This window comes from Heterodontus francisci, chromosome 24, assembly GCF_036365525.1.
Source record: "Heterodontus francisci isolate sHetFra1 chromosome 24, sHetFra1.hap1, whole genome shotgun sequence".
NCBI lineage: Eukaryota > Metazoa > Chordata > Chondrichthyes > Heterodontiformes > Heterodontidae > Heterodontus > Heterodontus francisci.
This window is the reverse complement of record NC_090394.1, coordinates 49,697,882-49,725,497: the sequence shown is the minus strand read 5'-3', so window position 1 is coordinate 49,725,497 and position 27,616 is coordinate 49,697,882. Positions and strand designations below refer to the sequence as shown.

The following is a 27,616-nucleotide window of genomic DNA, read 5'->3' as shown; positions in this document are numbered from 1 at the left end:
GAGGTTGACACTCTGGGGTTTGGACATTGTTTTCAGTTTAGTTGGGTGAGAACTGTTTGAAGACAGTTATTGTTTTTCCTGCTAAGGAAAAAGAAAAGAAACCACCCAGCTCAACTTTTTCTCTACCTCTTTGAAGAAATCCTGCAAAGATCCAGTGTGGCACAGGTAAAATCCCTGGTGCTGCATAGCTCCAGAGAACCGGGAAAAAATCCTGTGATTCAAGTGTGTGCTGGCTGAAAACTCTGATGCCACATTTCTCGTGGCAAGCCTACTAGAATAATTCTCGTTATCTGCAGAACGTACTGCTTCTGAAACGATCTCAGTGACCTGTCTCCATATACCCAGACAAGAGACCAAAAAAGGAACAAATGACACCCTTCCATATCTTCTCTTTTTTCATGAAAAATTAGCAAGTATTTGGCCAAAATAGTCTTTTTTGTCTTTTTTTAATCGACCTCTGCAGAATTTCTGTATTTTTTTTCCAGTGAGTGTAATTGGGGGATTTAAAAAGGGAACTTTCATATTTAAATCCTTGTGTTAATGCTTTGCTTTGTTACTGGTTAGGTCTTGTTTCATAATAAACTGATAATTTTGTTGTTTGTTAAAGAAACCTGGTTGGTGTATTTTATTCTGGGATAAAAATAGAGTCTATAATTGACTGTATCGGTAACTGGGTAAACATTTAAATATATGTTGTGACCTGCGGAGAAGTGGAACTTGAAAAGACAAGTGCACTCCTCCGCCTCAGTCGTAAAAAACACATAAGCTGATTTAGAAACGAGAGGGAAATATCCAGTGAGAATTATTAGACGATGAAAGCAGAAACTCTCCTTCCCAGCCATAGTCTCAATGCCCCAGTTTCATTTTCACTTGCTTAGATTGAACCAGCTCACCACACAGCTGGACTCCACCCCAAACCAGGTTCATGCTGGCTGACATCTTGCTGTGTAAGAAATAGAAATCGATACAGAAAGGTGGAAACAAGAATGGAGAGTGAGAAAGGACAAGAGAGAAACTGACGCAGATACCACAAGAAAAACATGAGTAATACTGAGAGACAAAAAAAAAGAGTAGAAAGGAAAGGAGATATTATACTTTTGTCTGAGCAACGCCACTGGAAGTGAATATGTACTACTAATAGAAACAGGCAGATTGCATAAAAGTACTTACTATTTTGCTAATCCTCCTTTCTTCCTCCATGAATAGCTGATTCTCACTATTGTCATAGTCAAGGCTCTAAAAAAACAATTCAAGAATAAATCAAATCCATACTGTGACACAGTAACAGGAATTGGACAAGAAAAGTCCATATTATTATATATTCTTGTCAATGATAGCCTGAAGCAGTGGCCATTTTTTTTTTTACTTTTTGGATAAATGTCACCAAAAGTTTATAAACCTTAAATTAAAAGAACACTTTCTGACCCAGGATCTTCAGGCTGACTATCATTGATAAGAGTATATGGTGATACAAAGCACAAATATTTGCTGAAATATTATGCTGTTACAGTACACACCAATGTAAAAATGTGGTGCAAGTTTGTAAATGCAATTCAAATACCAACAGGAGGCAACAGCCTTGAAAAAATTCACAGATTGAATGTACATTTTCCTTTCATTTGTGAACCCTTAAATCTTTGGCAGGGATTTAGCGAGAGCCCACTGGCTGGAAAGTTGGTGGTGAGCCCATCTCTGCCGGCCCTGGAAGCCATGACACTATTCTGCCTGGCAAAGGCAATTAATTGCCGGACATTGTGGCTTCTGCCCCCTCAGGCAGGATATCCCACCTCTAAGCTGTCGGCCAGAGAACTGGCAGCTCATCAGTCCCAGCAAGATCACTGGGAACGGTGGCCACTGCTGCGACTGCAACAGGCTCCCAGACCCAGCAGCGATGGAGGCTGAAGAATAGCCAAGTGGGGTTGAGGCTCACCCTGTCCAATCAGCATGGGGCGGGGAAGAAAAGGAGTAAATACCGGCAGCAACAAGCACGACACCCCTTGCCATCCCACCCTATTTTATGCACCCCAGCTCCCCTCTTAGCTCATTCCAGGGTTAGGCGGGGGGTGGGGGGGGCATAAAATTCTGGCCTTAGTAATTTGTATTGCCCCTTACTGCCATTATTTTTTTCTTACTCCTGTCCTCACTAGCTAATGTATTTTCGTAAAAGATTTAGACACTATGTCAAGTTCTACTTGATATTAAAGAACCTATATTATATATTTTTTAAATATTCTTCCAATTATATGCACTGCCTCCTTGAGCATAATTTAACTTAATAGATTTTGGGAAGACCATGCGCTGAGCACACTCATGAAAATCTATAGTGAACCAGAAACTAATTGGGAAGTCAAATGGATGCTGGAGTACACCCTATATTACCATCGTTCAGGGAAGAACATAAAGTGATCCCACTGCTTCTTCCTGAGCATATCTCAAATTCAAATGAGTATCTGCAAGTTTGTCATAGAAAGCGAATATCACAAATTGATTAAAAATCATTATCTAGATTTAACTTTGGCAGATCATTCTTCAAAAGATATGAGAATTTATACACAAGGGTCTTCCCTTCCTAAGTGTGTATTAATTTGGCATGTCTCTTTGGTTTTAAGGAATATGCAGAATTTAGAAAGTGCACACTTTCCTCAGAGCATATCAAGCTCGGAGACACTCCTGCAATGTGTAATAATGCAGAATGAAGAATAGATATCTGGAACTTGCAAGTCAAGGAACTTAGTAGACATGTGTCTTAAGGACAAAGCTTGAATAATTTGTGATCTCTAAAACCCAAGATAATTACCTACTTTGAATTTTCTTCATTCTTTGAAGGGAAGCTTCAACCACATTACACAGGAGATACGCCCTGGGTGATATTTAAAAGCACACTGATACAAAGCTATTAACTGTGTAATATGCGCTCTGCCTCCGTTGTGGGGGGGAAAGTGATGGAGCTGGTTCTTCTGCAGTCCAAGCAAGAAGTGTTATGTGGATGGCACAGAATCAGCATCAAAACATCTTAAAGAGTACAAGTCCTTGTGATTTTCCCAACCATCAATTTGGGTTTATTCCTGCGGTAGATGGAGGTATGCCAGAGTAAGGATTAACCCTTTTATTACTGTCACCGAGCTAACTCAATACATACAATGTGAATGGATTTACGTAAAAAGATCAATAGTGTCAATTACCTCATACTTAAGTGAAAGAAGATTTTCATTATGTGGAATTTCCTTGGAAACATAAGTAGATGGATCTCCATCCTAAGGGAGAAAAGCACTTTTTAGTACAGAGTGCAATGTTTTGTTTAAAGTTTACCACCTACATTACAAAAAGAAAGAGAGCAGTGACTATGACCTAGGTTTCTCACCACCCATAACCAATTTTTCAATGCATGTAGGCCAGCAGGCGGCAGAAAGTTACTCAGGAATGTGTTTCTCTCCCCATCATTTTTGAGTGGCCAGGTCAGTTGAGGCAAACAGACCCTATTCATATGTGGGCGAATGAACAATGATTCCATGCAAATGAGGAAAACATGGCCCAAACTACATTTCCCACAATTTGCACTCTTGAAACACCAGACATGCAGACCATGTGCCAAGCTCTAGTGTCCAATGATTAGAAGTTGACGAAGCATTCGGGAAATAAAAAGGTCTGCGCAAGTGCTATTGGAACAATGCTACACATAGTTCCCATTATCCAAATGAAAAATAGTCTGAAACTTCTTGAAAATGAAAAGTGTAATCAAAAAATAATTAAGAACCATGAAAATCCCTTATGCAGTATTAAAAATTCACTGCAAATGCTATATTACTACATATATGCAAAGTTGCAACAATTCTCAGATGCACACAAAAAAGTTTATAAAGTAATTACCTGGTCCTGTGCAGTATCATCATCTAAAGTCACCGTGATCAGCCTTTCGATACGGAAAAAGTTGGGTTGGGAAAACTACAGCAGTAAAAAAAAAAATCAAAATCATTTTAGCAGATGCATATGATTTCAACACAAATTAAATGAGTTAGTAACACTGGCGCAATTTCAAAAGTCAATGGAAATCAGACATTTTTGATGTGAACACAAAATTACAGCTCTATGAACATATAATTTCTTTTTCTGCCTCTTGTGCTTTACAAGATTGGCCATCCTATTATATAACTCTTACCTGAAAATATGCCTGCCTCAAGAAAGTGAACCTTGATTTAACAAAAGTTCAGGAATTGGCTGTGAGCAATGTTCTTCTTGACTTCAATAATTCAAGAGGTTGGATCATATTTCACTGATTAGCTGTGCACCATTCTCTCTGCCTCAACAGGCCAATCCTTCACTCATTTCTATCCATATTGCTACCTCTCTTCCTTTATCAGACACTTGAAATTTTCTAACAGCTACCTGTGAGTCACTTCAGCAATTGCCCTATAAAAATTTATTAACACTAAATCCTTTTACAGTACATCTCCAGCATTCCTTTCATCAATGGAAGTTCATCCCTTCTTCACAAGAGCCATTACATTTTTCAAACTTTTTTTTTTAAAATAGCTCCACTGGAGTCACAGCTTTTTACCATATTAGATGAAATATATCCAACTTTGCAGATGATACTAAGTTAGGAGGCATAGTAAGTAGTTTGGAGCAGAAAGTGTGAAAATAGATAAGTCCCCTGGGCCAGATGGGATTTATCCTAGGATTCTCTGGGAAGCTAGGGAGGAGATTGCAGAGCCTTTGTCCTTGATCTTTATGTCGTCATTGTCGACAGGAATAGTGCCGGAAGACTGGAGGATAGCAAATGTTGTCCCCTTGTTCAAGAAGGGGAGTAGAGACAGCCCTGGTAATTATAGACCTGTGAGCCTTACTTCGGTTGTGGGTAAAATGTTGGAAAAGGTTATAAGAGACAGGATTTATAATCATCTTGAAAAGAATAAGTTCATTAGAGATAGTCAGCACGGTTTTGTGACGGGTAGGTCGTGCCTCACAAACCTTATTGAGTTTTTCGAGAAGGTGACCAAACAGGTGGATGAGGGTAAAGCAGTGGATGTGGTGTATATGGATTTCAGTAAGGCGTTTGATAAGGGTCCCCACGGTAGGCTATTGCAGAAAATACGGAAGTATGGGGTTGAAGGCGATTTAGAGCTTTGGATCAGAAATTGGCTAGCTGAAAGAAGACAGAGGGTGGTGGTTGATGGCAAATGTTCATCCTGGAGTTTAGTTACTAGTGGTGTACTGCAAGGATCTGTTTTGGGGCCACTGCTGTTTGTCATTTTTATAAATGACCTGGAAGAGGGTGTAGAAGGGTGGGTTAGTAAAGTTGCGGATGACACTAAGGTCGGTGGAGTTGTGGATAGTGCCGAAGGATGTTGTAGGGTACAGAGGGACATAGATAGGCTGCAGAGCTGGGCTGAGAGATGGCAAATGGAGTTTAATGCGGAAAAGTGTGAGGTGATTCACTTTGGAAGGAGTAACAGGAATGCAGAGTACTGGGCTAATGGGAAGATTCTTGGTAGTGTAGATGAACAGAGAGATCTTGGTGTCCAGGTGCATAAATCCCTGAAGGTTGCTACCCAGGTTAATAGGGCTGTTAAGAAGGCATATGGTGTGTTAGCTTTTATTAGTAGGGGGATCGAGTTTCGGAGCCACGAGGTCATGCTGCAGCTGTACAAAACTCTGGTGAGACCGCACCTGGAGTATTGCGTGCAGTTCTGGTCACCGCATTATAGGAAGGATGTGGAAGCTATGGAAAGGGTGCAGAGGAGATTTACTAGGATGTTGCCTGGTATGGAGAGAAGGTCTTACGAGGAAAGGCTGAGGGACTTGAGGTTGTTTTCGTTGGAGAGAAGGAGGAGGAGAGGTGACTTAATAGAGGCATATAAGATAATCAGAGGGTTAGATAGGGTGGATAGTGAGCGTCTTTTTCCTCGGATGGTGATGGCAAACACGAGGGGACATAGCTTCAAGTTGAGGGGTGATAGATATAGGACAGATGTCAGAGGTAGTTTCTTTACTCAGAGAGTAGTAAGGGCGTGGAATGCCCTGCCTGCAGCAGTAGTAGATTCGCCAACTTTAAGGGCATTTAAGTGGTCATTGGATAGACATATGGATGAAAATGGAATAGTGTAGGTCAGATGGTTTCACAGGTCGGCGCAACATCGAGGGCCGAAGGGCCTGTACTGCGCTGTAATGTTCTAAAAAAAAAAGTTAAAAAGTAGACAAATTGGCCAAGATTCTGCAGTCAGCGGTGAACGGAAGATGCTCGCCGTTCATTACGCTTACAGCTTCCCACAAACATTTTGTGGACTGTTATGCAGCAACTTACGGTCATCAGGAGTCCGATACAGGGTGGCACCCTCTCCAGGTTATCTGAGACCTGTGCGAACAGGAAAAGCAACCAACCAGATTGAAGAATGCTTACGAAGACACAAATATAAACTAGCAAGTGTAAGTTAGAATATTTAATTCAATGTAAAATCATGTACAGAAAGTGAAATAAAGGGAACAAAAATGGGATTGAGAAATAAAAGAGACAAAGTTAAAAAAAAAAATGAATCTCCAAAATAATTAAAATTTGAAAGAATGAAACTTCACAGTTGTAAAAGCAAATGTTCAGTGCCAGAGATTGTTTGGTAGTCTTTAACATTTACCACTCCATTAAAAATTCATTTACACCTGAATGGGTAAGACCCAACTTTGGCTAGTGGTCATCAAGTGGCTAAGTACCGCAACTCCCTTCATATGTTTGATTGCCGAATCCCTTGGCAAGGTATTGGTGTAGCAAGTTTGTGGAGGAGCAGGGCAAATTCCTGATTTCCACGTTTAACAACACACATGTGAATGCCAAAAGTTGCTGTCCTGTTTACTCTTTAATAACATTGAGCACTGAGAGCCTCACCATTATATCAACAGAAAAATCTGGGCCATTAAGTGGGTGAAACTATGGCAGATGACAATCAATGTGGGGTCAGCCACGTCAGATCCAAGAAAGACAAATCAAAATATGTTCTCAATCTTGAGAGACTGGAACTGTGGAACTGTTCATGTGCACAGTTTACTAAAAGCTAATGCATGCATACAAAAAGTAAGTAGAAAGGCTAATGGAATGTTTGCCTTTATTTCAAAGAGGTTGGAATACAAAAGAGATGAAGTTATACAAAATGTTCATATAAAATTTTATATAAAAGCAAAATACTGCAGATGCTGGAAATCTGAAATAAAAACAAGAAATGCTGGAACCACTCAGCAGGTCTGGCAGCATCTGTGGAAAGAGCAGAGTTAACGTTTCAGGTCAGTGACCCTTCTTCGGAACTAGCAAATATTAGAAATGTCAAAGATTATAAGCAAGTGAGCCGGGGGTGGGGCAAGAGATAACAAAGGAGGTGTAGATTGGACAAGGCCACATAGCTGACCAAGAGGTCATGGAGCAAAGGCAAACAATATGTTAATGGTGTGTTGAAAGACAAAGCATTAGTACAGATAAGATGTTAACGAACTGAAGATTGAACAGCAGCAAGTACAAACATGAAAAAAAACAGTGGGTAAGCAAACTGAACAAACTACAATGAAATGAAATAAACAAAAGAAAAAAAATTGTAAAAAATGTAAAAAAAAGGAAGAAAAAAGAAAAATAACTAAAAATAAAAGTAAAATGAGGGGCCCGTCATGCTCTGAAATTATTGAACTCAATGTTCAGTCCGGAAGGCTGTAGTGTGCCTAATCGGAAAATGAGATGCTGTTCCTCGAGCTTGCGTTGATGTTCACTGGAACACTGCAGCAAGCCCAGGATAGAGATGTGAGCATGAGAGCAGGGGCGAGTGCTGAAATGGCAAGCAACCAGAAGCTCAGGGTCCTGCTTGCGGACTGAGCGGAGGTATTCTGCAAAGCGGTCACCCAGTCTGCGTTTGGTCTCCTCAATGTAGAGGAGACCACATTGTGAGCAGCGAATACAGTATACTACATTGAAAGAGGTACAAGTAAATCGCTGCTTCACCTGAAAGGAGTGTTTGGGGCCTGGGATAGTGAAGAGAGAGGAGGTAAATGGGCAGGTATTACACCTCCTGCGATTGCAGGGGAAGGTGCCATGGGATGGAGACGAGGTGGTGGGGGTAATGGAGGAGTGGACCAGGGTATCGCGGAGGGAACGATCCCTTCGGAATGCTGACAGGGGAAGGGAGGGGAAGATGCGTTTGGTCGTGGCATCACGCTGGAGGTGGCGGAAATGGCAGAGGATGATCCTTTGGATATGGAGGCTGATGGGGTGGAAAGTGAGGACAAGGGGAACCCTGTCACGGTTCTGGGAGGGAAGGGAAGGGGTGAGGGTAGAATTTTGCTTAGACCACATCTGGAGTACTCATGAAAGGGCAGCGACCTGAAACTTGTTTCTCTCTCCACAGATGCTGCCAGACCTGAGTATTTCCAACATTTTGTGGTTTTATTTCAGATTTCCAGCAAACACAGTATGTTGATTTTGTCTGGAGTAATGGATTCAGTTTCGCGCCAAACCTCATGAAAGGTGACATGGACTTGGAGGGGGTGCAATGCAGATGAACTAGAATGACGCTGCGGCTTAAAATGTTAAATTTTGAGAACAGGCTGCAAAATCATGGTTTGCATTCTCTTGGGTTTAGAAGGTTTATGGATGATCTAAGCGATAAAGGCCTGCTCAGGTCTGGAAAAAAAAACCCCCGACCCGAACCCAACAGAACCACATCAGAAGCGAGCTCAACCCGGCCAGAGTCCTTCCAATTTTCCCCACGCCCGACCCGACCATAGTGCACTCACTGTACTTACCACTTTTGTATGGATGGAATGGAAGAAAGCTGCACTGCTGCAGCAGGAGGGCGATGATGCCATAGAGACGCTCACTGCGCAGACTCAGAGTCTGTGGAGTACAGTGTGTGTCCGACCGGAGGACTCAGCTCGAGCCCAAAAGCTGGACCCGACACATGTCGTCAGGTCCCGTCAGATAGCAGGCCTTTACTAAGCAAGGTCTTTAAAATGATACAGAATTTTATAGGGTAGATACAGAGAAACCATTTCCTCAGCTGGGGGATCCTGCATAAAGGGCACAATCTCAAAATTACAACAGGCCTTTGAGGAGTAAAATCAGAAATCACTTTCACACAAACGGTCGTGAAAATATGAAACACTTTCCCAAATGCTGTTGATGCTGGGACTATTGAAATTTTCAAGACTGAGATGGATATAGTTTTATTCTCTGAAGGTATCAAGGAATATAGAGCAATGTTCTTTCTGTGCTGCATGCATGCGCGGCCATGCAGCAATCCTGAATGTACTGTGCAGGTCACTCACAAGCTTGCCTTTTTAAACTACTGCACATGAGCGGCCATGTGAACAAATTTAAAGGCCGCACACAAAAGAAAATTTAGAGGGGTAATTGATATGAAGCAAAAGTGAGTAACTGGAGTTGAAACATATAGATTAGCCATAATTTAACTGAATGGAGGAACAGGCTCAAGGGGCTGAATGTCATACACCTGTTCCTATCACATGCATCTCTAAATGCTCACTAATTTGATTTCAAATTATGGATTTTGATAAAATGCCTGCAATGACATTAGACTAACTGGTCTTTCGTTACCAAGTTCAGCTTTCCCCTCCCTTCCTGCAAAGAGGTATTACAGACTTTGTCTATATTACACATATACACAATCATCTTAATATTTTCCTATATTCAGTTACTTACCCCTGTAATTTTTTTTTACCCTTCTCAACCTAAATGCATACATTCCACAGATGCTCTGTGGTACCCTCCCCAAAGGGAAATTATTCACACAAGAGTTGTCAACAAATACCAATAGATTATCCAGATGTAGAGAACATCACAGCTGAACGCAATCTTATCTTCACTTAAAGCCATAAATGAGCGCCATGTGAATTTACTACTGCCAATTACATTGCAAGTAACACAAAGGTGAAAAAGTGAGAAGAGAAGAAAATGGCAGCCCATGTCCGTCTGTTGCATGGCTCAGTTGGTCGTACTCTCCTCCAAGTCACAAGGTAGCGGGTTCAAGTCCCAGGCCAAGACTTGAGCACAAAAATCAAGGCTGACACTCCAGTGCAGCACTGAGGGAGTGCTAGACTGTTTGAAGTGCCGTCTTTCGGATGAGATGCTAAACTAAGGCCCTGTCTGCCCTCTCAGGTGGATGTGTAAGATGCCATGGCACTGTTCTGAAAATCAAGGGGAGTTACTCCAATGTCCTGGCCAATATTTATCCCTCAATCAACATCACAGAAAACAGATTATCTGGTCATTATCACATTGCTGTTTGTGGAAGCTTGCAATGTGTAAATTGGCTGTTGTGTTTCACAACAGTGATTACACTTCAAAAAGACTTCATTGGCTGTGAAGCGCTTTGAGATGTCCCATGATCTTGAAAGGTGCTATAGTAATGCTTTTTTTCTTCATTCTTATTCAACTGATACTGAACTTTGCAAATGATGGAGTTAAACATGCACCAGGAAACTACTGCAACACATGTTCAGCACCAAGACATCCAAGTGATTATTTCCAAAATGCTTATGTAACTTGTTAGTCTTATTTGCTTAGAATTTTCCATCAAAATAAACTTGTCAGTATGAAAGCAGTAATTGAAAATCGGAATCAAAGATGCAGTGAATCAATCAACAATTAAAGTTCTTACACCTACTCTGAGGAGCCCACGTATTGTGACAAAATGCTGTGTTATATTGGCTATGCTTGTGCATGTTTGTCAGGCTGCAGCATGAATCCTAAAAATGTAATCCAATCTCTCTTCTGTCTTAATTATGCAATTAATGTGGGGAGTTTGCTTCTGTCTACATCCTGGTGCATAAAAGCAGTTTATAGATCTACATCAACACAAACACAAGAAATGCTGGATTCACTCAGCAGGTCTGGCAGCATCTGTGGAAAGAGAAGCAGAGTTAACGTTTCGGGTCAGTGACCCTTCTTCGGAACTACATCTACATCTAGATCTACATGTTTGACTAAACCCACAAGATAAGGATTCAGAACCATACCTTTTTTTGCCATATCTAGCTCATGGGAACCAAACTCGCCCAGCTGAAGTTAACTGAATTACCACAATCAGCAGACACTTTCGCAATCATATTTTCTTCGCAATTTCCTGCTGGGATGTGCATTCCCTCAGGCACTCGGCTGAACACTAGATTTGTATGTAATCTGGTCTTCCTTTGCATCAAAAACATGCCTACATCTTGATAAGAATATTCCTTACCCAATCCTTTAAAGAAGCTCGGTCAGGACGCTTTAGTTAAAACCCTTGAGGGTTCACAGTATATGCTGCACCTGGGACTTTGGTGCAGCCTCATTATAAGATCTACTATGAGCCTCTTTTTTTATAACTAATATTTTCTTTGATCCCAATGGAAACATTATTGTTTTAAAGCAATTTTCTTTAACCGGTAAGTAAATTCATCTACAATTTCAGCAAATATATTTGCAAAATGAGAAAAGGATCTAGACTGCAAATGACATTTGTATGACCTAGTTCACACACAAGCTTACTATAGCTCTTCTAGACAGATTCAGAATAGAAGCAGATAGGGTCTAATGCAGTCAGTTTGATTCTTGTTAACAGAATTCTGAAAGTTCCAACCACAAATTTACACATTTCCTCAAAATTGTCTAACTCACTTGACCTGTCAATGTTTTAACTGTAAATGGACAGAAATATCAGCTTGCTCAAAAACACAAGTGCAAATTGTAGTTACAGCATAATTACCCCCAAGCAATGCCAGTTATACCTTTAATGGACTAATCACTCCATATCAAGTTCAGTTGTTCCAGTACAAGAAAATAGCAGCAACTTCTGGAAATATCATGAGCCAAACAGGGACTCACTTCTTTTATTATTGGGTCCTCAGGATCTAACAGAACTTACAGTCTGGAAGAGGATATTAAATCAAATAGTCTTCGTATGGAATAAAGGAGACAATATTCCAATCTGGTAACACAATATTCAGACTACTGTCCAGACATTATGTGATTACTATTCAAAGACGGTTCCTTAAACAAGTAATATATAAAAGCTCCAGTATAGTCAGAACATGTTCAATGAGATAGCACGTTAAAGTCATTGTGTTCTCTAGAATGAGGTTATGGTACCCTTTCTGTATTTTTCAGCGCTGTTAAAGAAGTAAAAGACAATTTGTTATGATTATCTGGTGTCCAAAACCGTAAGATTCCCATCATTAGTGTCATTTCACCTAATGTGCCACTAATTGTTACAAGTTAGGCTAGCTCATTACACAGAATTTAGAGCACAGTAACAAGCCATTCAGGCCAATAGATCCATGATGGTGTCCACACTCCACACGAACCTCCTCCCACCTTACTTCATCTTACCCCATCAACATAATGGCCCAGAGTTTGCCGTCTATGGCAAAGCAAGGGTACTCACCTTGAAAAAAGCCTCACTAAGAGATCCATTGATCTTTGTGGCGAGATCTTTGTCTCTCTCGATGTGCAATTGGCTATAGCATTAAGTGGGGATTCTCAGTCATCAAGCTGTCCAAGCAGCCAATCACATTAAAGAATTCTCACATACAGCCTACCAGGAAATGAAAAACACTAATAAAATCACTATTTAAAAATTTTGCAGAGAGAGCAAAATAAAGTTTGGGACATACACATGGGGTTAAGGTCAAAGCTGAAACATCACGAACTCAGCAAACTTCAGCAATTAATCATAATGGAGAAATGTAACAATATTCCACTATTTTTTCAGGGCCAGATCGGTTGTTCAGCATAGTTATTACTCAGATCGCCGTTTAAAAACCCCTTAACATTTCACTGAACAAGCTTAAATTTTGATGGGGTATCAAACAGCAATTTAAAAGCAGAAGAGGAAAAGTTCTCAGCAGATCAATTGATTTCACTGCTTGCCGGCTCTGGGCGGGTGTCCTTGACACAGCCTGTGGCAGAGCAGTGAATGATAGAACGCAACTTCAGGATTTCCATGTTAGTCTACACTTGCGCTAAATCCTGAGGTTGCAGTCAGATTCAGAGGGGCAATGACGGTGAATGTTCACAGTTCACCATCAAAAGCCCGCCAATTCTAAGTTGTTAACTGAAGCTTCTTTTCCCCCTCCATGAACACCAGGGCTGTTTGGTAATATCATGGTAGTGTGTCCAGTGTTTACATTCTTCCTCCCCACATTACCAGCGCTGATTCGCCAACATCCAAAAAACGTAAAGATATGTGGTACTCAGTGCTTAATTGAACCAATAACATTTCAATGGAATGGGGAACACCATATCCTCATGGTGAATTTATTAATACATATTTAAATGTTTGCATTTTTTAAAAAACATTATTTTTGCTGGTTATTGAGCTATTAATTGTATTGTTCTTAAAGTATGTGCATTCCTCTTTATTTTAGTTGAGTAATGAGCAACTTGGCATCTAATGAGTGACCTATTCAAAGCTGATTTGCTACTTGCTACTAAATGAAATAAACATTGGAAAGCATACATTCTGTAGAACTCTTTATCATTATGTCATGGGCTGGAAACAGCAGGAGATCCCACATACACTTGATCTCCAAAGCAAAATACCATAATAGGTTGAAAAATGCAAATCAAGTTTGATAAACAAGATTCACAGAACTAAGTTAACAGCAAATAGATTTCAGTTGACCTGCCTGCAGCTTAACATGAACTCCTCCTTCACCTCTCAGTCTTTGGTTTCCCACACTGTACAAATGAATTTCAACACAAACTTCAAGAATGATAGCTCATGTTTTTACTAGGCACATTGCTCTTAATAAGAGTTTAAAACTTCAGGTCTCAAATAAACCTTCCATTCTCTTTACAGTAATAGGTACTTGCAATGTGGAGTGGGGGGTCTCAGTATCTGGAAAGAGGGAAGGTAGGTAGATATTCAGGTTGGCAATCCTTCATCAGAGCACAGGAAGACTTGTGGGCACTTAGTATGAACCCATCCTTTGCTTCCTTGGTTGACCCACGATTCATTTGTATTTTTATTTAAAGTTCATTTCTGTTATACACACAGTTTTTAGGTATTTTTCTCTTTCTCTGCTTTTCATGCTTTTGTTGTACATGGATCTTGTCTTTTCACCAACCCACCAATGCTGAATATTCTTCTGTTCTTTCAGTATTAGCCATTTAACTCATTGGGCTAGATTTTACCTTAGGCGGACCAGATATCGCCACTGATGTGAAAGTCGGGGAGTGGTGGCCACTGCTGGGACTGCAGCCCAGCCGACGCCATGGATCGAGGAGGGAAGGTAAGTAGTGGCATGCCTCACTGGGGGATCTGTCCTTCCTTGGTGAGGCTGGAGTGGTCATTTGGGGGGAGGGGGGGTGCGTCTTGGGTCCCGGGGGTGGGTTGGGTTGGGAGGCGGGGGCAGCCCTCAATCGGGCACCCTGTGCCCAACTGCCATGCACCCCCCCACCCCGGGCATGGAAAGGGCGACAGCTATCGCTGGGTGGTCTTTCATGTCCCCAGCACGCCCGCTTGGCAAGGGTGAAATATCCGTGGAGGCTGGTGAGGGCCCTTAAATGGCCATTTAACAGCCACTTAAGGGCCTTAATTGGCCTCGGGCGGGCAGGCCGTTTTCCCAGCCCCTGCCCAACGTCATAAACTTGTCCGGATGCAGAAGTGTGGTGGTTAGGCCTCCCGGAGCCTGCTGCTCAATTTTATGCCACCCCCATGCCACTCTCCGACCCGCTGGGGCGGCGTTAAATTCAGCCCCTTAGCTCCCTTTCTGCAATAGGCAGAGAGTACATGACAAAAATCTCAACTTGTATTTTCTCTTTTCGTAGATCCTAGGCTAGCCATATTGTGATTCCAGAAGCCTCCTGTCCACTATATTAAACAGGTGATCGAGAAAAATCAGTCTCAACCATGCCACCGACAATAAAAGTAAGATGCCCCAACAGTTATTCCAATCAGACTTCTCTCCTCTGTTTTTACATATCTGGTTGTATCCTTTAGGTCCTGTGCAACCTTCTCTCCAGATTAGGCAGAACAACTTGGGCAAGTACTCAGCACAAGCTCTACATCCAATCTTGTAAATCTGTCAAGGAATGCTATTTGGTCTTAGTCAATGTTCCCGCTAAACTACACAGTGCAGGACTGAACAGCAGCCTGGAAGGTACCACACAAGCTTTGATCCTTGATAAATAGCACACGTGCATGGCCACGCAAAAGAATTTTAAAGGGACCGCATGCTGAAAAGCTGGCAGTACATGACAATTAAATTTTAAAGAGAACAATGGTCCTGTTACCTTGCCATTCTTCATAGACCTCATGGAAGCCTCTACTTCACATAATGATAAAGAGTTCTACAGAATGTATGCTCTCCAACGTTTATTTCATTTAGTAGCAAATCAGCTTTGAATAGGTCACTCATTAGATGTCAAGTTGCTCATTACTCAACTAAAATAAACAGGAACGCAAATACTTTAAGAACAATACCGTTAATAGTTCAATATTTAACCAGAAAAAATAATGATTTTTTTAAAAAACTCACACATCTAAAGATGTATTAGTAAACATCCAACATGCAGAATGTGATTCAATGCTTCTTCAGAACTGGACAATGTAGGGTTGCGCACCCATTGCTAATATATTACCTGTCAATTCATTATCTGCGATCCATTATCTTTGCTCTTTACTGGTACCATCACATTATGTTGTGTACTATAATTCTATGTATACCTATCTCATGTGATGCCTGTCGCCATATCCCTGCAACTCAGCTACATTAGCTTTCCAACATCAGTCTTGTATTTGGTGCCATCTGATCTGCACTTTGAGACAAAGGTTTCTAGAGGCAGCCATCTCAGTCATTGAACTGGGATCAGCAGGTAGATTTTGATGCACTCTCCTGTTCCTTTCATGCAGAAGTCAGCTGTATTCGCTATTCTCATTAAACCAATTTTGTTGACATCTAGACATGAATCCAAAGGTCTGCTTGATCGCCTGATATACCACATTCCAGAGATCCATTCATTTCACATCATTATCAGTGTTATCCAGAGACATTTAACGGTTCGAAAGGGCTTCCGTGTTCTTCCAGAATGGATGTGCAATTGGCAAATAAAAGACAAAATTAGACACGTGAGGTTGTGCGTTTTGGCAGGAAGAATAAAGCAGCTACATACTGCTTGGCAAATAAGAGTCTAAATAGGGTACAGGATCAAACAAATCTAGGGGTACAGATCACTAAAAGGAGCAATGCAGGTCAATATGGCCATAAAAAAAGGAACCAAGCACTGCAGTTAATTTCAAGTGATAGAATTGAAAAGCAGAGTAGTTATGTTAGACTTGCATAGCACCATGGTTAGGCTACATTTGGAGTATGGTGGACAGTTCTGGCCTCTATATTGTAGAAAGGATAGAAAGGCACAGAGGTGCAAAAAATATTCAGAAGTATGATAACAGAACCGAAAGGATATACTTATCAGAAAAAGCTGAAGAGGCTTTTCTCTAGAAAAGTGAGGGCTGAGGTGTGACCTGATAGAGGTCTGTTGAGATTATGAAAGGGTTTGATTGATAGGCAGAGAAAATGTTTCCATTTGTGGGAGAGTCCAAAACTTAATCCATAAATGCAAGATGGTCAAATCCAAAAGGGATTTCAGAAGAAAAGCCTTTACCCAAAGAGTGGTAAAAATGTGGCATGTGCTACCACAAGGAGTTGTTGAGGTAAATAGCATTGAGGTTAATAACCAGAAAACTAATTGTTAAAATCTAACTATTATAAACGAACAACTGACATTATAAACTAACATTTAGCTTTATTAGAATCCTTCTTCGTAGAATGGTAAAGTGGAAAAACTTAGGAAATAGGGCACAGTATAGACAAGATTTCAAAGTAGAGGGATTCTGGGGGATTGTGAAATTTTAAAATGCTTACATGCAGTAAAATGGTGAGACCTTGACAGCAGACAGTGAAAACAGCTTCTGAGAGAACAAAATGTAGATAAGGAACCTCAGAATGTAAAAGCATGGAATATATTAGTCAACACAAAGGCATTACTTATGTAAATCGGAACAGTTAACAACAAAGAAAGAATGCTTCTTGGTTGGTTAAGAAAGGCATCTTTTAAACACAAAGCTAAACATGATTGGGGAACGGGAAGGTTAATTGGAAAGCAGTCAGGATAAAAGATATCTTGTCCATGTTTCTGTACAACTGAGAGAAATTTTTGAACGGCAGAGACAAGAGCAAGAGAGTGAGAGCTTAAAGATCAAAAAGCTGCAAGAGCAACTAGTCGTACACTCCAGCTTTCCAGTTTCTAATACGAGTAGTATCTGTATTAGACTGTTAATCACTGCCTGAGTTTGTGACTATAGTTTATCTGAAAACTTGTCCTTACCTTTATCCCAATAAAGTCAATTCACAAAAAAGCTTTGCTGCCAAGTCTGGTCCTACCTTAGTAGGGGGCATAAAGCCCCACAATTTTATCTTACATTTAAGGGAAAATATATAAGCACATGAAGGAGAAAGGAATAGAGGGATATGTTGACGGAGTTACAAGAGGAGGATTGAGAGGGACTTGTGTGGAGTAGGGGAAGCAGAAAATAGCTGAGAGGAGCAAAAAGTCTTGCATTTATACAGCACTTTTCATAACCACCAAACATCTCAAAGTGCTTTATAGTGAATGAAGTATGTGAAGTGTAGTCACTGTTGTAATGTAGGAAATGCAGCAGCCAATTTGTCCACAAACAGTAATGCACTAATGACCAGATTATCTGTTTTTGTGATGTTCATTGAGGGTTAAATAACTCCCCTGCTCTTCTTCGAAATAATGCCATGGGATCCAACTGAGGGGGCCGATGGGACCTCTGTTTAACGTCTCATCCGAAATACGGCACCTCTGACAGTACAGCGCTCCCTCATTACTGTACTGGAATGTCAGCCTTGATTTCTGTGCTTAAATCCTGGAATAGGTCCTTGCAACTCAAGAGGCAAGAGTGCTATCAACCGGGCCATGGCTGATATGTGCAGAAATAAGATCACAAGACAGATATAAACAGCAGTAAAATTAGAAATATCCCAAAAATTGCAGGGACCAGATTAAGGAAAATAACAAATGTGTTGAAGGAGGTATCAAATTATGTGTGCATCAATGCCCATACTGTAACTAATAAGGTTGGTGAGCTGCATGCACAGGCAGGCACACAAGACGAAGCAGAACTACTCCTTCAAAAAGCCAGCACGAACACGACAGACCAAATGGCCTCCTTCCATACTTAAGTTTCTAAAATCGAATGATTCATAAATGCCAATGTAGACCAGTTGGACCAACTGGCCTGTTTCTGTGCTGTAGACTATATGTAACTGTACGTAACTATATGATAACCAGTCTATTCCAAGTGCACAACTCCAGCACTAATCCCATGCCTACCCAAAAACTGCGTTGCCAGATCACAGCATCTCCTGCTGCTTATATAATGAAATCTCTCGATGTAAGGCGCATTCAAACATTGCAGCTCAACTAGCTTCTGCTGCAAATCTCAACAATCTTTGGCTTTAGAAACAAGTTGCCACTTCAGAGTAATCTCAGATTTTAAGTCATCTAGCCTCTGCCTAAATGAATAATCCATTTATACAGTTGGCCTTTCTCTGTTCAAGGTGCTCATTGTGGCAGCCGACACCAACATAATGTGTTCAGAAGGAAGAGTAGTGAAGTTATAGCAAAAAGACAAGAGCTAGGAATTATGTCTCCTCTCCACCATCCCCCCCTGCCCCACCCAATTTCTGCACATTAATATATTAGCATAGGAACAGTAGGAGGCCCTTCAGCCCCTCAAACTTGTTCTACCATTCTGAGATCAGGACTGAGAGGTATCTTAACTCCATTTACCCATCTTGACTTCATATACCTTAGTATCCTTGGCTTGTAAAAACTTATTAATCTCAGATTTTAAATTATTGGAGAACATATCTTCTGTTTTTTTGTGGTAGATGTTAGCTGAAATAATCACTTTAAATTTGAGATTGTTAGATTTTGTTACTGGGGAGTGGAACTAATTGGATAACTCTTTCAGCCTGTAGAGGGACAATGGACCAAATGGCCACCATCTGTCCTACATTATTTTATGGTCTCAAACTTTCACTGATATGTTCTGTGGAATCCTCTACCTCAGCGGGCTGTGGAAGCTCAATTATTGAGCATGTCCAATACAGAAATTGCTATATTTCTGAAACTAATGGCATCAAGGGATATGGGGATAGTGGGGAAAAATAGCATAGAGGTAGATCATCAGCCATGATCTGTTTGAATGGCGGAGCCGGCTCAACAGACCAAATTCTATGATCCCTTGAGCAGGTGTTGGTAAGCTGTCTTCTTGAAGCGCTGCAGTCCACGTGGTGTAGGTACACCCATAGTGATGTTAGGGAGGGAGTTCCAGGATTTTGGCCCAGTGACAGTGAAGGAACAGCAAGATAGTTCCAAGTGAGGATGGTGTGTTTAAAACATTCAACCATTTACATGCTATAAAACCAATGGTAGACTCATATACTTTTGAATCTAAATTGTCCAAAGACGATGTCGATGAGGAAAGTAGTCACAGAGATGAGGCAAGACACAGCAGCAGACCTGTAATCCAAATCTACTCTATGCATCTCTCAAGACTACAGCTATAACGTGTGGGCTGACTACCAGTTAATCTTGACATCCTGGAACAAGAGAATGCAGCTTGAGGGATCATAAATTAAAATTAAGCTGCAAAGAGACATATACAATCCTGCATTAATTGTATTGTTGTTGGCATTAGCTGCAGAATCTACAGAATTAGCCCTGATCCTCTTTCCTTGTATGAGAGCAAAATATTTCAGCTGTAAAGTTCTGAAGCAGTCCAGAAATCACACACCAAAGCTGCCAGCAACCAAACAACTATGATATGCAGGTCTTTTTTGGATGCTATTGGCTTGCAAGGAATTCAACTCTTCCAAGCAGAGCACTTGCTCAAGAATTGTCCATTAAACATGAGATGATAGGGTTTGTGAAAACAAGTTAGATACAGGGAGACATTAAAGCGCCTTACTCAAAGAAAGACAGCGGCTGTCTGAACGCTGACGTGAGACTTCCAACATCGTGTCCACAACATCCATTTGATGGTTTAATGACATAAAAAAGCAGGGCAATTAAAATTTTTCATGATGATTTCAGTCGATCTGAGCACAAGTGACATTTTCCAAACTACTCAAGATCCATTCATGTTTTTTTTATTATTCGTCATGGGATGTGGGCATCGCTGGCTAGGTCAGAATTTATTGCCCAACCCTAATTGCCCTTGAGAAGGTGGCGATGAGCTGCCTTCTTGAAACGCAGCAGTCCACGTCGGGTAGCTACACCAACAGTGCTGTTAGGGAGTTCCAGGATTTTGACCCAGCGACGGTAAAGGAACAGTGATATAGTTCCAAGTCAGGACGGTGTGTGGCTAGGAGGGGAACTTGCAGGTGGTGGTGTTCCCATGCATTTGCTGCCCTTCTCCTTCTAGGTGGTAGAGGTTGAGGGTTTGGAAGGTGCAGTCCAAGGAGCCTTGGTGCATTGCTGCAATGCATCTTGTAGATGGTACACACTGCGGCCTCTGTGCGTTGGTGGTGGAAGGAATGAATGTTTGTGGATGGGGTGCCAATCAAGCGGGCTGCTTTGTACTGGATGGTGTTGAGTTTCTTGACTGTTGTTGGTGCTGCACCCATCCAGGCAAGTGGAGAATATTCCATCACACTCTTGACTTGTGCCTTGTCAATGGTGGACAGGCTTTGGGAGAGGAGGTGAGTTACTCATCACAGGATCCCTGGCCTCTGACCTGTTCTTGTAGCCACAGTATTTATATAGCTACTCCACTTCAGTTTCTGGTCAATGGTAACCCCCCAGAATGTTCATCGTGGGAGATTCAGCAATCGTAATGTCAAGGGGAGATGGTTAGATTCTGTCTTGCTGGAGATGGTCATTGCCTGGCACTTGTGTGGCATGAATGTTACTTGTCACTTATCAGCCCAAGCCTGGATATTGTCCAGGTCTTACTACATTTCTACAGTATCTGAGGAATCGCAAATGATGTTGAACATTGTGCAATCATCAGCCAACATCCCCACTTCTGACCTTATGATTGAAGGAAGGTCATTGATGAAGCAGCTGAAGATGGTTGGGCCTAGGACACTACCCTGAGGAACTCCTGCAGTGATGCCCTGGAGCTAAGATGATTAACCTCAAACAACCATAACTATCTTTCTTTGCGCTAGGTATGACTCCAACCAGTAGCGAGTTCCCCCCAACAATTCCCATTGACTCCAGTTTTGCGAGGGCTCCTTGATGCCATACTCGGTCAAATGCTCACCTCACCGCTGGAGTTCAGCACTTTTTACCATCATGTAATCTGATCTGAGTTTAAAGGTTACTGTTAACAGTTTACAAACAATATCAGAATCCAGTGATCAGATCACAGCCTGATAGAGAATTAAGTGATTACAGCATCTACGCCGACATACTCGCTCTTTTAAATGACAGGTCATCACTTAAAACCTAACAGTGAAATGCTTCAAAAAAAAGTTTCAAACCTCATCTAAATAGAGAAATACTTTTTAAAAAAAAGTTCGACTAGCCCACCAGCACCAACTTTCACCTCTCAGACAAAACAGTTTCACAACTATTGCAGAAACTCTTGATTGCTGCTAAACGCGTGTTTAAAAGACAGAAAGGCGGCTTTAAAACTAAACGGATCCAGCGCCAAAGGCGAGAAATCTTGAAGATCTTTTGTTATGTGTTTTTACTGCTAATTGCGAAACTGTGCTTTTAACCAGCCGTGAAGGTTCCATAAATACCAGGCTGTTGATGGTAACAGGCGCCGTGTGTTGGGTCCAAACAATGGGAGCGGCTGAGGTCACAGCTGCCGGGTTCTTACCTGCTGGGACAGCCCCGAGGACTGAGAGGCGCTGGACGAGCCATTCAGTAACGGGGTATTCTCTCCGGGGCCAGCCTCATCATCCTTACTCGACCAAGAAACTTTCTTGATCACATTCGCCATCTTGCCGGTCCCCTGTTGTTGTCAAGAGACACGCATCCCGGTCCCGTGATCACTCTACGGCGAGTCCGCTGGTTCGTCACACTCCGCCCATTGCGTTTTCCTCCTGAACTCGAAACAGTGACATCTCATTCCCCAACTCTCCATTGCTCATCATCATTCATCCCAACAAACTAGCAACAAAAGTCCACTACGTCTAACATTGCCATCACCTCCTGATGTCCCGCTACAATCTTCACCCCGGCGGCTGGCACTGCCACGCCCTCAGATCCCCATCCAGGGAAACAAAGCGCAAAACTGGTGGGTGTGGAGTTGGAGGTAAGTTTCTTAGTGTGGGGGGTGGTGCGCAGGGAGCAGGGTCAAATTAATGTCATTGGTGTAGGGGATAATGGGAAGGATTATAGTTTAAAGTTCGTGCAATTGGGGCAGGGAAGGTCAGATGGTAAAGGTAAGTGTTTTGGGGGGGAAGGGCAGATAATTGATTTAATTGTTATGGAGTGATGGGAGAGGGGCAAAAGAGATGTATTTATTTAATTTCATTTAATCTTTCTTTAAATATTTAAATTGCCAGTAGAGCTAACAGCACTTTAAAAATGGTGTCAGCGCCTGCACACCGGCAGCTGATGCCATTGCCAGGGTCGGAAAGCTTGTGCCCTCCACGTGATCAGGGGGGCGGTCGGCCCCGGCTATTTAAATGAGCCGCCATGCTTGGAATCGCGGAAGCTGTTTGGCGTGCGACTTTGCCCGCCAAGGATTTCAGTAGCGGGCTTATAGAATTCAGCCCGGTAACTCTGTTTTTCTCTCCACAGATGCTGCCTGACCTGCTGAGTATTTCCAGCATTATCTGTTTTTATTATGACAGCATATTCCAAAAAAAAAGCTTCACTTTTACCAGCTTAGTTCTGAAATGCATATTGGAAGTTATTCATGCCATATTATAGTGGAAGTTATTTTATTCAGTCCCTTATCAAGTAAGGCCAGGCAAAGTGAAGAAGGTGGGACTTATACCAAATTGTTATCTAGAATTGTGTAGAATGCACCAGAATTTAGAACTTTACCAGAAACTGGAACGTACAATGCCTTGAGAAATGCTGATTATACAATTATGTTCAAGTATACAATTGTAAATGTGAAATAGCTTGAGGGATATCACTTGAAAGTAATCTTAATATTTTGCTGTTATCATGTCGTCTAATCATTCATCTCCCCCAAATTTTTTTCCCCTGTGTGGTTGCATAACATATTTATTCATAATTACTGGGTCTTGTATGAGTACAAACCTCTCATTGTTTAACCATGTAACTGAACATCCAAAAATGCCCAGATCTAGACAAATGTAAATATTGCAATGGAATCTTTCTGCTATCTAATTTAATCTTGGAAATGATCCTGCATCTAATTGTGCTTAAAGGAAATGAATTTTGTTGCATTGAGAAAGAAAAAAGAGACGGAAAGAAAAATGAGAAAACAATGAATTTAAAATTTGACATTTTTAAAATCTTTCCGAGAAATCCAAAACCTGAATTAATGAGATTCAGCACTTGTAATAGATAATTTTCAATGCCAGAGAGGTTTATTGACAGTAACTAACAATTATCACATTCTTTAACTACTAATTACTAGCCCTAAATATCTGGGGTGGATTTCATTCGTATCTATTGCACAAATACAGTAACCTCATGGCATTCAATGCATGTCAATGGTGAGGCAAACAGGGAAATGCCATTTTTGTGAAGGTAACTAGGGAGCAGGGCAGGCTGGACAGCCACTTTTGAATATTTACATTTAACTATACATCTGCTCCTCGTCTGAACCTGCTGTATCATTTACACATAAATAACGGTGAGCACCACTAGCCTCACCATTATTTTGATAGCAAATTCCGGCCCCCTATTCCAGAAGGCCTACCTCACAGCCTTTTAGCTTGGAATGACCAAAAATATCTTACTATCCTGTCAGTTTTCTTCAATTACTGGCAATTTCACCAGCAGCCTGAGTGATAATTAAAATTGAATTTGATAAGAATAAATACTCCACCCTCCACTGCTTATGCATGTGTGACCCCCAACCCATGTAATAAATAGCTTTTGATTCCTGGGATGCAGCAGGTTCAGTGACAAGGGAGAATGGCAACAACAAGGCAGCTGGTGTGGTAAACAGAGAAAATTCAAGGCTGGTAGGAGTTGCAATAAGACCCATGGGAGCTACTGAAGGTGAGAGGGATTGGCAACAAGCTTGATGAGTCACATTAAAAACCTGACAAAATATCAAAAAACTATTAACCTATCTGCACTACTAACAGAAAATCACTATTCTGGAGAGAGTGGCAGTAAGTCAGGAGAATCAGAAAAGAAACAGGTGTGCAAAAAAAACTTTCCGAAACTGGTAAGATCTAAAAGCTAATTTTAAAAAAATATTAGAAATCTTGTGAGAAAGTCAATGCCCACTACTATAAGTAGAGAGACAAGAACTGAAATGATGTCTAAAACCATCCTCGGTCGCTTTCACTCCTGAGTCAGAGACTTGTGAGCAGATCTCTCGATATACACTTAAGTCTATCGGCTCTGATCCATCTTTACCTTCAGTAGGTAGCATTGTGAGCAGACAATGTGACCACAACTGCCCACTTGCACTGCTATTAAAAGCATCACTGATGCTGCCCCTCTGGTGTGGCGTAAGCAGGACAACATAATCTTAGTTGTAAGACCAACTTCTTGAATGTGTTTTGCCATGGATCCTGATGGAATTATGCCAGTCCAGTATCTGCTAGAATGCAATCATGTAAAAATATCTGTTCTAAATTAAAGAATACAAACCATAATATGTTAATATAAAAGCAAAATACTGCGGATGCTGGAAATCTGAAACAAAAACAAGAAATGCTGGAATCACTCAGCAGGTCTGGCAGCATCTGTGGAAAGAGAAGCAGAGTTAACGTTTCAGGTCAGTGACCCTTCTTCGGAACTGACAAACCATAATATGTACTACCTTGTCAATATAAACTGATTTGATTTACATCAACACTTGGTACTATTGATGTTAAATAAGATGGGAAATTCATGTATTTCAGAATCTGCAGTTTTAAATGTGAATTGCATTGCCTTTTTCCACTCAATAATTAATTGATATAATCTTTTGCCACAATATTGATGAGTAGTGTAATATTACTTTCCCATTTTGCTTTAACCACATGAAATATTCACTGAGCACATTTTACCTGAATTCTTTAGGATGCAATCGGTGGTACTATTCTTTCAGGTAGAATAGAGGCACATAAATGTCATTATGTCATGAAATTATTAATTATATCAATACAAATTCCAAAATTTTGACCACAGTTACTTGTTGAATCTGAATGTCTTCAAACAACGCCGAGGGCATTTACAGTTGTATGTATTTAAATCATCTGCTTTAAAATTTCTGTAATGGAGTGTGACATGAAGACTGGGCTCAGATAAATCTTGCATATTTGGCGAGTGAAGGCTATTTGCTTCCCTAGAAGAAGAAAGGGAGACTCAGAGAGGAGAGAAGTAGGAACTCCGCCTAGTGACTGGATCAAGATTGGAAACAGATTGCTTGCCTGTCCTTCCATGAAGAAATGGTTTGTAGTATGCAAGTACGAAGACAGGAAAAATATAGTTTTGTAAATTTAAAATAAAAAAACAACCTGTAAGTATATCTTCAGTTCTTCTTTTACACTTGTTAGCATTTTCAGATTGCATATACTAATGTATAAGAACCGAATAATTTAAAGATTATTTGCCGAAGACACAAATATGGAGCAGTTCTGAACACTTACATTCACTTTATTATATATTGTGAAAGGTGCGACTTTGCTTAAAATTAATTACACTGTTTAACATTTAAGGATCAAAATATAATCATGGAGATTGAATCCAATTTTGAGAATGTATTCAAAGATAATATGTTTTCCTAAAAATGCCCATGGGGAGAAAGTATCATCATCCAATCCCATGAACAACTTACCAGTATAACAACACAAACAAATAATCAGACAAAGAGATCAGCCTTTATTATTAAAATTCTTTAAGACTACCGAAGTAAATTGTTATCAGGCCTCAACGTTTTGAGGTTAGAGCTCTCCTGCTGGATGTAATTGTGCTTCCATGGGATTCTAGAGAAAGGTTATGAGGTGTTTGTACAGTAAAATTTCATTATTACAAAGCTATTTTTTCAACAGCATTACAATAAAAGAAAAAACCTTGCAATCATATGGCACCCTTTTATAATCTCAGGATGTCCCAAAGTACTGCATCGTGGTTTAAATATACTTACTCTTGTAACGAAGGAAAATATAGAAGCCACTTTGCACACAGCAAGGCCCCATGGCAATGAGATGAATGACCACTTAATCTATTTTAGTGATATTGGTTCTTCTTTGGTTTTTGCACGGAATCTTCTACGCATATCTGAGATGACAGAAGGAGCCTCCGTTTAATGTCTCATCTGAAAGGCAGCACCTCTAACAGTGTGGTACTTCCTTAACTATCACACAACCATACTGTTTATAATCACTGAATCTTATTCAACCATGAGATCAGCTTCCTACCCCTTATCCTCCCCATCACAAAGACCACCTGCCTTCAGCCCTGGCTCAGCCCACCTGCCACTGAAACCTTCATCAATGCCTTTGTTACCCCCAGACTTCATTATTCCAATGCTCTCCTGGCTGGTCCTGCATTCTCCACTATATGTAAACTTCAGCCCATCCAGAACTCTGCTCCATGTATCCTATCCCTCACTAGATCCTGCTCACCCATTACCCCTGTCCTTGCTGACGTGCACACAGTGGCACAACTCCCCTGATTAATCTCATGTTCAAATCATTTCATGATTTCACTCCTCCCTATATATCTATATAAGCTACTGCAGCCCTACAATGCAAACATCCCAATGCCATTCCTCTGACTCTGCCTTCGTCCCACATTTACCCTCTCCCGCACCCCCCCCCCCCCCCCACCCCAGCCATCATTGGTAACCATGCCTTCAAACATCTGGAATTGCCTCCAGAAAAACTTTCACCTCTCTAGCCTTGAAGATCCTTCTCCAACCTTACTTCTTCGAGCAAGATTTTGCTAACTTCTCCTGATGTTTCTGTTTTTGGCATCCATTTGTGGCTGATTGTCCCTTAATGAAGCAATTTTGGATGTTTGCTGTGGTAGAAATGCTATGTAAATGCATGTTTATTGTGTTGAAAAATAAGAAAATTAATAAAGTTAAGTGGACAGGAAATGTATTGCAACCTTTAAGGGCGGTAGAGGATTGAGCCATAAGTCTGCTGCTTTCTTCACAAGTGCCAGAGTTCTACTGTCCCCAGATGAAGTTTCAGGACCATCTGCAAATATCTAATTTAGCTTCTTTGTCTGGCACGTTGAATTTTAAAAAATCCATGTTCAAAACAAATATATGTACAAAACTATTTAATACCTTCTCCAGCTGCTTTTTCTGCCTTGTTAAGACTCACGAGTTGGATTGTGTTGACCACCTCATCTGGTACAGTACATCTTCAATGTTGCTACTGACATGTTTATGCACATTCCCCGCTGTTGAAAATGGTATTTACATGTATAATAACTGACAATAGAAAC

General features: G+C 41.0%; 1 protein-coding gene across 2 annotated transcripts in view; it reads right to left on the bottom strand.

Moving 5' to 3' along the window:
* The window catches only part of clcn7 (chloride channel 7), a 99,901-nt gene extending 77,593 nt beyond the window's left edge, over window positions 1-22,308 (bottom strand). For both annotated transcript variants that reach the window (XM_068056154.1, XM_068056156.1), the window contains exons 1-4: window positions 21,888-22,308; window positions 3,868-3,942; window positions 3,183-3,254; window positions 1,171-1,236 (exon numbers count right to left, since the gene is read on the bottom strand). In XM_068056154.1, the coding sequence (XP_067912255.1) occupies window positions 1,171-1,236; window positions 3,183-3,254; window positions 3,868-3,942; window positions 21,888-22,010 (336 nt within the window). In that variant the 5' untranslated portion in view covers window positions 22,011-22,308. The remainder of the gene's footprint in view (window positions 1-1,170; window positions 1,237-3,182; window positions 3,255-3,867; window positions 3,943-21,887) is intronic.
* Between the last annotated feature and the right edge of the window lie 5,308 nt (window positions 22,309-27,616).